General features: G+C 32.0%; 1 protein-coding gene across 1 annotated transcript in view; it reads left to right on the top strand.

Moving 5' to 3' along the window:
- LOC109125939 overlaps positions 2,888-13,291 on the top strand; it is a 16,061-nt gene continuing 5,657 nt past the window's right edge. Inside the window, exons 1-4 of the mRNA XM_019228748.1 lie at positions 2,888-2,914; positions 3,006-3,187; positions 3,278-3,401; positions 3,482-3,640. Of these exons, the coding sequence (XP_019084293.1) occupies positions 2,888-2,914; positions 3,006-3,187; positions 3,278-3,401; positions 3,482-3,640 (492 nt within the window). The remainder of the gene's footprint in view (positions 2,915-3,005; positions 3,188-3,277; positions 3,402-3,481; positions 3,641-13,291) is intronic.

The following is a 13,291-nucleotide window of genomic DNA, read 5'->3' as shown; positions in this document are numbered from 1 at the left end:
CTCGACAAATTGAATCCTTGGACAATGGGATGGATGATTTGTGTCAAGGTTTTTCGTTCATGGAGAGTGAGAGATTGTTTGAATGATGTATCGACTGAGCTAATCTTGGTAGACGAAGAGGTATGTTTTACAATTTTATTTCGTTGTTTCTTCATATGTATGATGTGTCTAAATACCTTGGATAATCATACTTTTAATTAGGGTACATTTGGACATGCTACCATCCCGACATAACTCCATGGTGTTGCGGAATTTAATATGTCGGAGGATCGAACTTATGTTATAGAGAAGTTCGAAGTCAAGGACGACAGAGAACAAATCCAGAAAACTAATCTCGGTTATCGGATTTTATTCACAGAAAAAACTATAATCAGTTTTGCAAGAGATCCTATCATTTGCAAACCTTTTGATAATGTAGATTTTAAACGTGTTTATGATAATGCGTTTCATGGAAGATGGCCCTACGGTAAGTCATACTTTATTATGTATTGTTTTAGAAATCTTATATTTGTTATTTATAATACATAGGAGTCTATGCCAATCATATGTTCAAAACTTTCAAACTGCGTAACAGGAAGAGGGTCTGTCTGTTCAAGATGTGGAAAGCAATAAGATTTGGAGGTGATTACATATGTTTATAAATTATTATTTTAGAAATTCAATGCGATTAATTATGATAATGAATAGTTTATTTATTTAATAATCGGTGATGCTAGATGATAATGTTCTCCTAACCAACGGTGATGGATGCTCGGAGATTATAGAGGACCCAAAGAGTGAAGAATTTGCAGACTACATGTACATGTAAGTCAGAGTCTTATTTCGGATCATTTTTCGATTTTATATTTTAAATATGTGGATATATCTGACTATCTTCAAATATGTAGGTACGATTACGTTGATCATGGAGAGTCAAGAATCAAAGATTTAGATGATACCGACTATAGGTTCGATATGGACATAAGGTAACAAACAAATCTAACTTTATTTGTTTAATGATAAATTGATATGAACAATACTGACTAAAATTTATCCTTCTGCAAAATACAGTGATGCACTTGACTCCTATGTTCATCTTGTTGTTAAGGATTCCTTTGAGAAGCATCGAAATCCTTATTGAGAACTCTGTTCAGATCCGATTTTCGATATTCTGTAATTTTATTTTTTTATTGATAAACACATTTGGTTAATTTGTATTTCAAATTATGTTGAGATTTTATAAAATAATTAAAATAACATTTTCCGGATTATTTATAAAATTACGTTAATTGCAAATGATAACATATAGATATTTGTGTACTTTTAAAATATAAAGTCCATTATTATAATTTACAAAATAACGTTTATTTTAAAGATCGACATATGGTAATTTACATTAAATTTTCAGGAGTAATAATATGTTAAATTTTCTTTTTAAATAATGATATTAAACATATTGAGAATTGATAAATGATATGTGTACATTCTTCATCATTATCATCTTAAAAAATAAAGTAAGTAAATATTCTAAAAATAAATAAAATCAAGTCGGTTGTATAACATCTCTATAAATATTGATTAGCTAATGTGTTAAAGAGTCGTATGCACAACTCAATATGACTTCTAAAAATATGAACGTTCGTCCTTTTGTTCAGTTAGGCAATCTCAACCCTGCGTTAGACCATCATAAAATTAGAGTTCGTATCATAAGATTTTGGAAGTCATTCAAGTCCCTACAGATGGTCTTCATTGACAGTGATGTAAGTTTTAATAAAATATTTAAAACATGATGTTTATTTGATATCTCTATGAAATTTTTAGTGAAACTCGATAATAGCTTATTAACTTCAAATCGTTATATATAGGGTACAAGGATACATGCAACTATTGAAGATGGTTTGATCAGCAGATTTCAGAACCAACTCGCTGTCGGCGAGTCTAAAATAGTCGATACATTCAGCTTAGTAGATTATGATAGTAGTTATAAGACAAGTTCTTTGGGATTTAAAATCTTCTTTTATAGAACCACTATTGTGAAACCATGTGATGAATTCCCAGTTCGTGTTCCAGATAAAGATTTTCAGAATTTTACTTCTATCTTGGCTGGAGAATTAGACAAGAATATATTGTTTGGTGAGTTGTTAACTTCATTTTTAAAAGTTAATTTTACGAGAAAAAAAATATATTAATTCATATGTTTTTTTTGTAGATGTAACCGGTCAGATCGTTGGTGTCGGAAATCTTGATAGCGTCAAAACAAAAGGGAAGGATAATGTCAAATTGAGTTTCGATTTGCAAGATTTAACGTACGAATCCTTAATAATTATTCTTTAAAATTAAAATTAGTTTGAAATATCATATCTAATGTTTTATTCTTATTTCATGCATTCGTAATATAGTGGAATCCGGTTAAATTGTACGGTGCGGGGTGATCTTGCGAAGGACTTTGTTACACAAATAAAAGAACATCAAGATACTGTTGTCGTTTGTGTAATACGATTTGCATGCTTGAAGGAATGGAAAGGTAGTTTCTGACTTTCGGAAGAAATCTTAGAGCTTATGATGGTCAAATCTAACGTTGCCAATTAAATCCACGTTTCAGGGAATTATAGTATTTCCAATGCGTTCAACTCTACCGACATTCTGATAAATCCAGTTATGTCTGAAGTAGACGCGTTTCGAAAGAAGTAAGTATATATATAAGTATATATATATATATATATATATATCCCTTCTATATTATTCGGCAAGACATGCTATATTCGTATACATATTCTTATTATTATCATAACTTTACAGGTTGCCCAATGATGTTGTTGATTTAATACAACTTGATGATGATCCAAGCCCTCAATAACCAAAGGTGACATTATATGAGGAGTTTTTCATTATGAACGAAAAGAGTACTATGGACCAAATCGTTTATGCACTTGAGGTAATGTTTCTAAAGAAAAATTAATATCGTGAAACTTAAATTGTTTCTGAATTCTCTAAGGGAGAATGAACGTTTGATTTATTCTTTACAGGCGCGAACATGTGTGACAATCGCGACAATTTATTCTGTTGAAGTGTTGCCTAAATGGTATTATATTGCCTGTAAAGTTTGCAATAAGAAGGTGCAGCCGTATCCACCAGAATCTCAAACTGGAAAAGATTTACTTTATAGTTGTGGAGTTTGTGATGCTGATGTTACGGATGTTGATTACAAGTAAGTTTCACTTAGTCTGTTAAAATGTTCTTCAAGAATTGTGATTTGGAACTATACACACATTTTAAGTGATGCCAAACTGTTTCAAAGGTATAAACTCATTCTTCATGTTGGGTACGGAAGTTCTCAAAAGATTAAGCTACTCTTCTTTGACGGTCTTGCCCAACTATTTATTGGAAAAAAAACAGAAGAACTGGCTTTGGAAAAACCTAAAGTAAGTATAGTAACATTTGAAGTCCTTTTGGTTTTAAAATATATAAACAAGTATTGAATGAAGCGTTCACCTATGGTCAGGATGATATTGCAGCTATTCCTGGAACTCTCTCTGTCTTAGTAGGGAAGACTATGCTGTTTAAAATTTTGATTACAATCAATAATTTAAAAAGCGACAAGTCTGCTTATGTTGTCGAAAAGTTTTGGGAAAAGGATGACATGGTTGTGCAATTTGGCAAGGTACTAAGGAAAAAAAAAACAAATACCCATAATACCATTATGAGTTCTATATCTTTTAAATCTCAATGTATATAATTTCAATGTGGGAACTCTATGGAAGGAATGAACTTTCAAATAATTCTTCGGATGTCGACGATCATAAGTTGCAAATCGCACCAACTGAAATGATTTTGTCTTTATCTAAGAGAGATCATACAGAAAGCAATGTTGGGTCGAACGGGGGTCATAGCATGAAGACAAGGAAAAGAATCAAAACTGAACCCCAAGATTGAACAATTTACATCACTTCAAAACATGATATTGGTTTAAATTTATTTTAGACTTTTTCTTGGTTTATTTTTTGAAACAAAAGTTTAAATTATTTTAGACAATTTCAATCGCTTCAACACATCTTGACGTTTTGGTATTGGTTAAAATTTATTTTAGTCATTTACTATAATTATGTTAGAAATAGATAAATATTATATTTATATATATAATGTGACATAAATAAAAAACATACTATATAATCGTTTGGGAAATAATGATAGTTAGGATATCTCTATACCCCAAAGTAAAACTATTTTGAAATAAATCAAAATTCCAAAAAATAACGATAATACATTAAAAATAAAAGGCCAAATTTAATAGTCTGAATATTTAATACGAGAATTTAGGAAAATTATCATTAACAAATATGTTAACAAAAAAAAATATATTAAAAATTTAATGGTATTCTGAATATTGTGCTTATTCAATACGAAACTTTAGGAAATATCATATTATCAAATGTAAAAACTTATCTTCTACATGTTATATATATATAAGTCTTATTATTGTACCATGTCAACTAGAAGAAAAAAAAACTGAACCAATTCTTGAGTTCTTGCTGTTTGACGTAAAAGGTAACGCAAAAATCAAGATTTTATATTATTTTGTTTTATTGTAAATTTACATTCACATGTTTCAAATGTATATGTGCAGAATCATAATGAAACGTCCATCTGGAGTTCGTCGATCCACCAAGAAAAGTTCAGTTGCTGATGAAGATGCACTCCATTCCGGAACCAGTTAAAAAAAATCCAGACAAACCAGTAAAGAATCAAGATCTTCTGAAGAGAACTCATTACCGCATCTTAACGTTTAAAATTCCATTGTTGACGGTGAAGATAGTATATTGAAATCAACGAACAAGAAATCTCAATTTCATACTTGGATGGAATACAATATGATGACTATCAATGAGTCAATTAACACATATGATAAGGGTGTTTCTGGATCTATCTGGTGTGAGAAGAACAAGATATGGATGCAAAGATCAAACATGACAAAGGATTGACTTTCGAAAATCGTTTTTGAATTTAAATTTTAATTTAAATATTTAATAATAATATCTATTTTTATTTATAATTATTATCATGATGTTCTTATAATTCGTTTTGATTTTTGAAGGGATATTATCACTTTCATATGTTTCTCGAGTGTTAGTTTTGATAACACAATAAAATTACCTTTTTAATAATAATTATGATATGATAATCCAGCGAAAAGTTCGATAATAGTATAATGTTACTAATGGAAAAATTAAAGTATAAGTTGATATAATTGATTTGTTATAACAATTACGATATATAAATTAGAACAATATTATATAAAAAATAATGGTCCAATTATGATCCGATAATGATATTAAAGATTATGGAAATATAACAAAAAAAAATATATTGATAAAGACCAAGAAAGTAAATCTCAAAAAATACGTATTAGAGATCCCCATACATAATTGGAAAGATAAATAACATAAGTTTAAAAAAATTATCAAAAAAGTTAAGAGGATATATAGAAACATATGTCAATATTCGTATATATCAATAATTAGTACATTTTAGTTTACAGAATATATACGGCACCGTCTTCTTATATAAACAGACCTAACAACGAAATTCAGACTAAAATGGTCAGAATTACTCGATTATATGAATTCTTGATCGTAGTTTGATGTTCATTTTGCAGATCGCTACACTTGACGTACTATAATGAGACCTTCGAAGATTCCATATCGGAGGAAGAATGTATCGAGACATGCCGTCTCTAGAAAACGTACAGACATTTTCAATTCTTTACATTAAGAGATATGTTTCATTCAAAACTAATAGAACGTACGCAATAACATTGAAATACATGTGTTAGTTCTACGATAAATCTACCTGCTTTTACGAATTCATTGAATTTTCAGTATCCTGATCCACATAAAACGGCAAGGTTCAAAAGAATGCAAATACTGAAGTCTAAATGGGCACAAAAGAAGAAAAAAGGTTATATGTTCGTAAAGGAATTTTAAAATAAATATATAAATATATATATATATATATATGCTAAATAACTAATTCAATCGTTACCTATGCAGAAAATTTTCTTCTTCCCGGACTACGGGAATATTTCGCATGTTTCGTCGCAACTGATTCGGATACGAACGATGAAAGTGATTCAGATAGCTCTACTGATGGGAATTCATTAGAGATTAATGATAACGATGTGACATCTGATATGTTTCTTGGCTTCCCTCCCGTAAAAGCTAAGTTACTAAATAATGGTATTACTCGATGCATATCTGATTGGTTATATGATAGATTTGTAAATATGTATTTAACTAATACATATTTAAAATATTTTTATTGAAAAATATATGTAGGTTATTATGATGATGGAGATCCTTATTTTTATGTGATAATTGTGGAGCATATATGTGGTATGGAGAACGGGTGAATAAAAAGACTAAAAAGGCAAAGCCGGATTTTTCACTGTGTTGCCATCGTGGCAAAGTAACACTTCCTACCTTGAAGACTGCACCTAAAACGTTATTATCGTTGTTTTATAATAACGACGACAGGGGTAAAAACTTCCGTGATAACATACGAGCATACAACATGATGTTTTCGTTCACATCGTTAGGTGGAAAAATTAACCATTCTATAAATAATGGTAAAGGACCGTATCTATTCCAGATGTGCGGAGAAAACTATCATCGTATTGGTGATATTTTACCAGAGCCAGGCAAGGAACCAATGTTCTTGCAATTATATATACATGACGTATGTAACGAAGTAGCGAATAGAATCTCCGCATTTAGGTAATTGCTAATATTTGTTATATAAATATATATATAAATATTATTCATATCTTAAAATATGTTAAATATCTTAAATATTTGTTATATGTTACTAATCATGATTATTATAAATTTATGTGTTTTGTCGTTGATATAGAACATCTGGATCTTCGGGAGATTTAAGATCTGAGATTGTTGGACTCTTAAAAAAAATGCTTGATAGTCATAACCCGCATGTTAGGGCGTTTAGATCGGCACGTGAAAGATTTAATATGGAGGATGGTAGCGAAGGTTTGCGATTAATGTTACCTTCAGAAAGAACTACTGATGCAAGAACTCATAATCTTCCTAAAGCAAAGAGGTTGCTGCTCTAATACCCGGAGATTTTACGGCTGGTGTGAATAAACGTGACATTGTTATAGAAAGTCGTTCGGGAAATTTACAGAGGATAAGTGAGCTTCATCCCGCATACTTGCCTTTACAATACCCATTGTTGTTCCCTTATGGTGAAGATGGTTTCAGATTAGGCATCGATATAGGGTTCGTGGATACCCTTGGACGTAAAAGGAAAACGGTTACCATGAGGGAATTTTATGCGTATAGAATATTTGAAAGATACGAAGAATCTTCGATTATTGTTATGGCAGGCAAATTATTCCAGCAGTTTTTAGTCGATGCATTCACTACTATAGAATTAAACAGGTTGAACTATATTTGGATGAATCAAAGCAAACTCCGAACTGAAAGAGTCGATAAGATAATTGAAGCTGCTGAAAAAGGACATGGAGATCTTGCACAACATGGAAAGAGGATATTTATTCCGTCATCGTTTACATGTGGATAGAGATATATGATGCAACATTATCTCGACGCCATGGCTACTTGCAAGTATTATGGATTTCCTGATCTTTTCATAACTTTTACGTGCAACCCAAGGTGGCCTGAAATAAATCGTTATCTAGAAAGGCATCGTCTTAGTAAAGAAGATAGACCTGATATATGTCGTCGAGTTTTCAAGATGAAACTTGATAGATTATTGGATCAGGTGACAAAGGAAAAAACTTTCGGTGTCGTAAATTCTGGTATGTTTTAAAATATTTTTATTATTATTTATATATTAATGTTTAAATATTAATGTTTATTTGTTTTCACATTTTTCAGCCATGTATACAATAGAATTTCATAAGAGGGGTCTGCCTCATGCGCACATGATTCTGTTTTTGCACCCAGACAATAAGATGCGTACAACAGACGACATTGATGATGTTCATATATTTTGCCATGTTTTTCCTTAGTATATTCACATCTTTTGCATGATTTTCTATATCATTTGTCCATTATTTCATAGTTTTAGAACTGTTTATGCATTAGAGTACATTTGCATTGCATTTGCATAGTTTTTTGCATAAACAGGTGATTTTGGATCCTAAGGAGCATGGAAGAGATGCTGAAGCAGATTGGAGCTGTCAAGAGAAGGAAACAAGGGATTTGGAGCTGAAGAATCAAGGTCCGGAAGTCCACTCGACCACCCACTCGACCAAGCACTCGGCCGTGTGCGGAGAAGGACTCGATCGGATGGGAGAAACAAAAGAAGAAGCCACTCGACCAGCACTCGACCGAGCACTTGGTCGAGTTGACCGAGCCACCCACTTATTTTGTCTTTTAGCATTTTTAGGGCTTCCCTTCCTTTTCCTATAAAAGTCCTTGTACCCTGCAGCCACAAAAAGAGAGACTTTTTAGAGTACAATCCTAGACCTAGTATTTACCCTTTTGGGAATTATTCCTTTTTCTTTTTATTTGCTTAGATCTTTTAGCCACTTTTTTTTATTTTTAAGAAATCTTTGATATTTGTTGGTTCCATAACTTTCAAAGTATTAAGAATTTGAGTTTGTTTTCTTCTTCAATATTGTAGATCTTCATCTCATCTTTCTAATCATGTAAGTTTCATTGATTTCTGGGTTTATGACTTTGTTCATCATGTTTTGTGATTGTGAGTAGTGGCTTAGGATCTTGAGGATGGAGCAGGGTGGATAAAGGCTATGGTTGTTTGGATTGGTCAAGATTGATTGCTTAATATCTCTTCTGGGTTAGATATGCTCTATGCTATTCTTATACTGAGAGGGTAAGGGTAGATCTTAAGCTTCTTAGCATCATACCAATGTCTAAGTTGTTAGATAAGGCTAATACTAGAGATTATCATGAAGCATGCTAAGAGATTAGATGTTTTGTTGATTTTTGACATTAATGATCTGATTGTTTAATGCCTGCGTGATATGTAATAGCTAGTGAGAACTGGGTCTAAGAAGTATCTTGGCTTGATTGTTATTCCTGTTTAAGTATTGTTAATTAATTGCTGCTTGCTCTGTTTCAATATTTGCTCTGTTTCTGGCATTCGCTCATCAACTCGACCATCCACTCGATCGAGCATCCGATCAAGTGCTTGCTCGAGCTCCTTCCAGAGTTCCTGTTTTATGTGCTGCATCTTCCTGTTTCATTCCCTGTTTCATTCTAGTTGCATTGTCCTGTTGCATTTCATTTAGTTTCTGTTTAATCCTGTGTCATTGCTTAGTTTGCTTACTATAATTTATGTTCCTGTTTCACTTCATTATTGCCTTGATCATTCTGTGTACTTTGCATTTAGTGTCCTGTTTTACTAGGTTTACATTCTGCATTTCATAATCATCATTAGGTTGTTAGTGACAAACATCCTTCATATTTGGCTTAACTTAGATGAGTATTCATATCCTGATTGCTTGCATCACACTCATTATGGTTTGACATCCTTTATGCTACAACTACATAAGGGTAATTGAAACACCTTGCATCCATCTCTATATTCATCATCATATCATATCATCCATCATCACCATAGAAACCAAGTTTCAATTGATAAATTCATAAGCGCTGAAATTCCTGATAAAGAGGTGGATAAGTATTTATACGAAGTTGTTTCTGATGTGATGATCCATGGTCTGTGTGGTCCTATGAACAGAGATAGTGTCTGCATGCATAATGGGAAATGCACTAAATTCTTCCCAAAACCATTCATGGATAATACTATTGTTGACGATGCTGGTTATACAATATATAGACGACGAAACGATGGGAGAGTTGTGGAAAAAAGGGGTTTTCAATACGATAATAGTTACGTTATTCCCTATAATCAGGATTTGTCCCTCCGTTTTCGTGCTCATATCAATGTTGAGTGGTGCAATCAGACACGTTCAGTAAAGTATTTGTTCAAGTACATCACTAAAGGTCCGGACTATATAAGAGCCAAAGTAGGAGAAGAAGATCAGGAGAATGAAATTAAAAAGTTTTTCAATTGCAGGTAACAGTTTATTCAAATTGTCAAACATTCTCATATTTAATTATTTACACTTTTTAAAAATTTTAAAACGTGTCTAACTAATCCGAGATTTTTTAGATACGTATCTGCATGTGAGGCTTCTTGGCGAATTTTTGCTTTCCCGATTTGTTATTGTACTACACCAGTAGAAAAACTCCCGTTTTATCTTCCAGGACAAGAATTGGCTATTTACAACGAGGATGATCGAATAGAAGATGTTTTGCACCGTACAACAAATAGAACTTCTAAATTTTTGGGCTGAATGGAATGCAACAAGATTTATCCCCAAGCCAGAGAACTCACATATGCTGAATTTCCATCTAAATTTGTGTGCAATAGGAGAGAAAAACTTTGGAAGCCAAGGTCAGAAAAACGGAAAAGTTTTGCAATAGGCAGGATTACGTACGTACCGCCTTCTGTAGGACAAGCCTATTACTTGTGAGTTTTGCTTAATAAAATTCCAGGACCAACAAGCTTTGACTATTTAAAAACAGTCAATGGTGTTCTTTATAAGGATTTTCAAGAAGCTTCCTATGCATTGGGATTACTGGATGACGATAAGGAGTACATTGCGGCTATAAATGAAGCAGGTGAATGGTGTTTTGGGGAATTTTTAACTAAGTTATTTGTGATCCTACTGCATACAAAGAGTTTACTTGTTCCTCTTGAAGTTTGGAATAAAACAAAACACATCTTGTGTGAGGATATTTTGTTTAAAGAAAGGAGAAACAGGAACGATCCAGGTACATCAAAATATTATTTTGTTTATTGAAAATATTTCATTTTTTCGAAAGACAAAATTATAATTAAGTTTTTTAACTTTATTGTGGTAGGTCTAATGTTGACACGGCTCAGATAGAAAATATATGTTTAACTGAAATAGAACTTATGTTACGATCGAATGGGACATCTCTTACGGCCTTCGAGAAAATGCCTAATCCAGATGATAGTATAATGAACATGGGAGTAAATAGGCTTATCGCAGATGAGAAAATATATAAGCCTCATAAACAACAGGAATTGTACGATAAGTTGTTACCTATGCTAACTGATGAGCAGAGACGTGTTTATGAAGAAATCATTCACTCTGTGAATCACAACAAAGGTGGTATGTTTTTTGTCCATGGTTTTGGTGGTACTGGGAAAACTTTCATGTGGACTATTCTTGGTGTTGATATAAGGTCTAAAGGTAATATTGTTCTTAATGTTGCTTCAAGTGGTATAGCTGCTTTGCTTTTGGAAGGTGGTAGAACGGCTCATTCAAGATTTGGTATTTCAATCAATCTTAATGAATATTCTGTGTGCTCGATAGATGTTGAATCTGATCTTGCTGACTTAATTAGAGAAGCAAAGCTCATAATATGGGACGAGGTTCCAATGATGAACAAGCTTTGTTAAGAAACTTTAGATAGGAGTTTGCGAGATATTATGAGGTGTGACAAGATTTTTGGAGGTAAAGTTGTTGTGTAAGGAGGTGATTTTAGACAGATACTACCAGTTATTACAGAAGGAGGAAGGGTAGCGACAGTTTTAGCATCTATCAACTCATCTGGGATGGCAAAATCAACGAGTTAGATTGTGGGGATGTGGAGATAGAAATTCCGGATGATTTATTAATTAATACAAGTGGAAATACTATTGAAGCAATAGTTAAAGAAATCTACGAAGAACATTTTACAAGGAGGACTGATCCAAAATTCTTTAGTGAAAGAGCTATTCTAAGTCCAAGAAATGACAATGTTGATAAGATAAATCAGTTTATGCTTACTAAGCTTCCAGGTATGCAAATTAAATAGGATATGGAGTTTTTTTTTTTTTTTAAATACTAATATTAAAAACATATCTAAAATTCTGAAATTTTCTTATTTACAGGTGAGGGGAGACGATATCTTAGCTCTGATAGTATTGAAACGTCGGATACAAGCGGACGTGATGATATGATCTACACTCAGGAATTCCTAAACAGTATACAAGTTTCTGGACTGCCAAGTCATGTTTTGACGTTGAGAATAGGAGCACCTGTCATGTTGCTAAGGAATATAGATCCTAAGGGAGGTTTGTGTAACAGTACGAGGCTAATTATTACTCAGATGGCCAATCATGTAATCGAAGCAAGAATCGTGACAGGAAAAAAGGTTGGTGACTGAGTACTTATCCCTAGGATGTATGTTAGTCCACCTGATGCAAAGTCTCCCTTTCGTATGAGTCGACGACAGTTTCCTGTTACCGTGGCATATGCAATTACTATAAACAAGATTCAAGGTCAGACGCTAGAACATGTTGGATTGTTTCTACCGAAACCGGTTTTCACACATGGACAGCTTTATGTTGCCTTCTCACGAGTCACAACCAGAAAAGGATTGAAGGTGTTAATTACAGATAAAGATGGGAAATGCCAGAATAAAACACTTAATGTTGTTTTCGAAGAGGTTTTTGAGACTATATAATTATGGTTTGTAATTGGAAAATTGTTTTGGATATTTAGATTTGAACTTTATTTACTCTCTTAAAATAATGAAATTTTAGAGATTTTAAACATTTTAATTATTTATGGTAAAAACATTACATCTTCTATAAGTCAGATATAGACTTTCCCATCGGAGAAAACCATTTTCTAAATTTTACTTATTCTATTTTAATTATAAAAAAAAAGATAGATATATTGTAAATGGTATAAGTACATATTATTACAATTTTCACATTATTTTATTTTAATTAGTTACAAAAATGTTATTTGCAAATATATTGTTTTGCTGAATCATAAAATATATATTTAATTATTAACTCTTAGGTACATTTTAAAAATTATTTCACATCATATCTACTGACTATAAAAACTACCTTTAATCTGTAATTATATTCATAATAATAAATATTTAAAATGTTGAATATTCAAAAAAGGAAAATTATACGTTAAAACAATTAAGACGCAACGCAGCGTTTAATCCTGACTGTTTGTTGGACGTTATTACTTAAACCATTTGATGGAGCATCAAGGTGAGAGATCAGGAACTCAGACATAAAGAATGGAGGCAGAAATGAAATAACGGTGGATTAATAAACTTTTTGTAAATGCAAAATTAAAAATAGATTTAAATGTTGGTAGTAACAGGTACAATTTTTGTAGTAACAAGTACAATGGTCTTAAAGAAAGAACATTTATGGGTTGCTTAAAACAAAAATAATAATCTAAACTGGACTTAAATTTAAAAAT

The sequence above is a fragment of the Camelina sativa genome, chromosome 8 (assembly GCF_000633955.1).
Source record: "Camelina sativa cultivar DH55 chromosome 8, Cs, whole genome shotgun sequence".
Classification (NCBI taxonomy): Eukaryota; Viridiplantae; Streptophyta; class Magnoliopsida; order Brassicales; family Brassicaceae; genus Camelina; species Camelina sativa.
The sequence above is the reverse complement of the archived record's forward strand: the minus strand, read 5'-3'. Positions and strand labels throughout refer to the sequence as shown.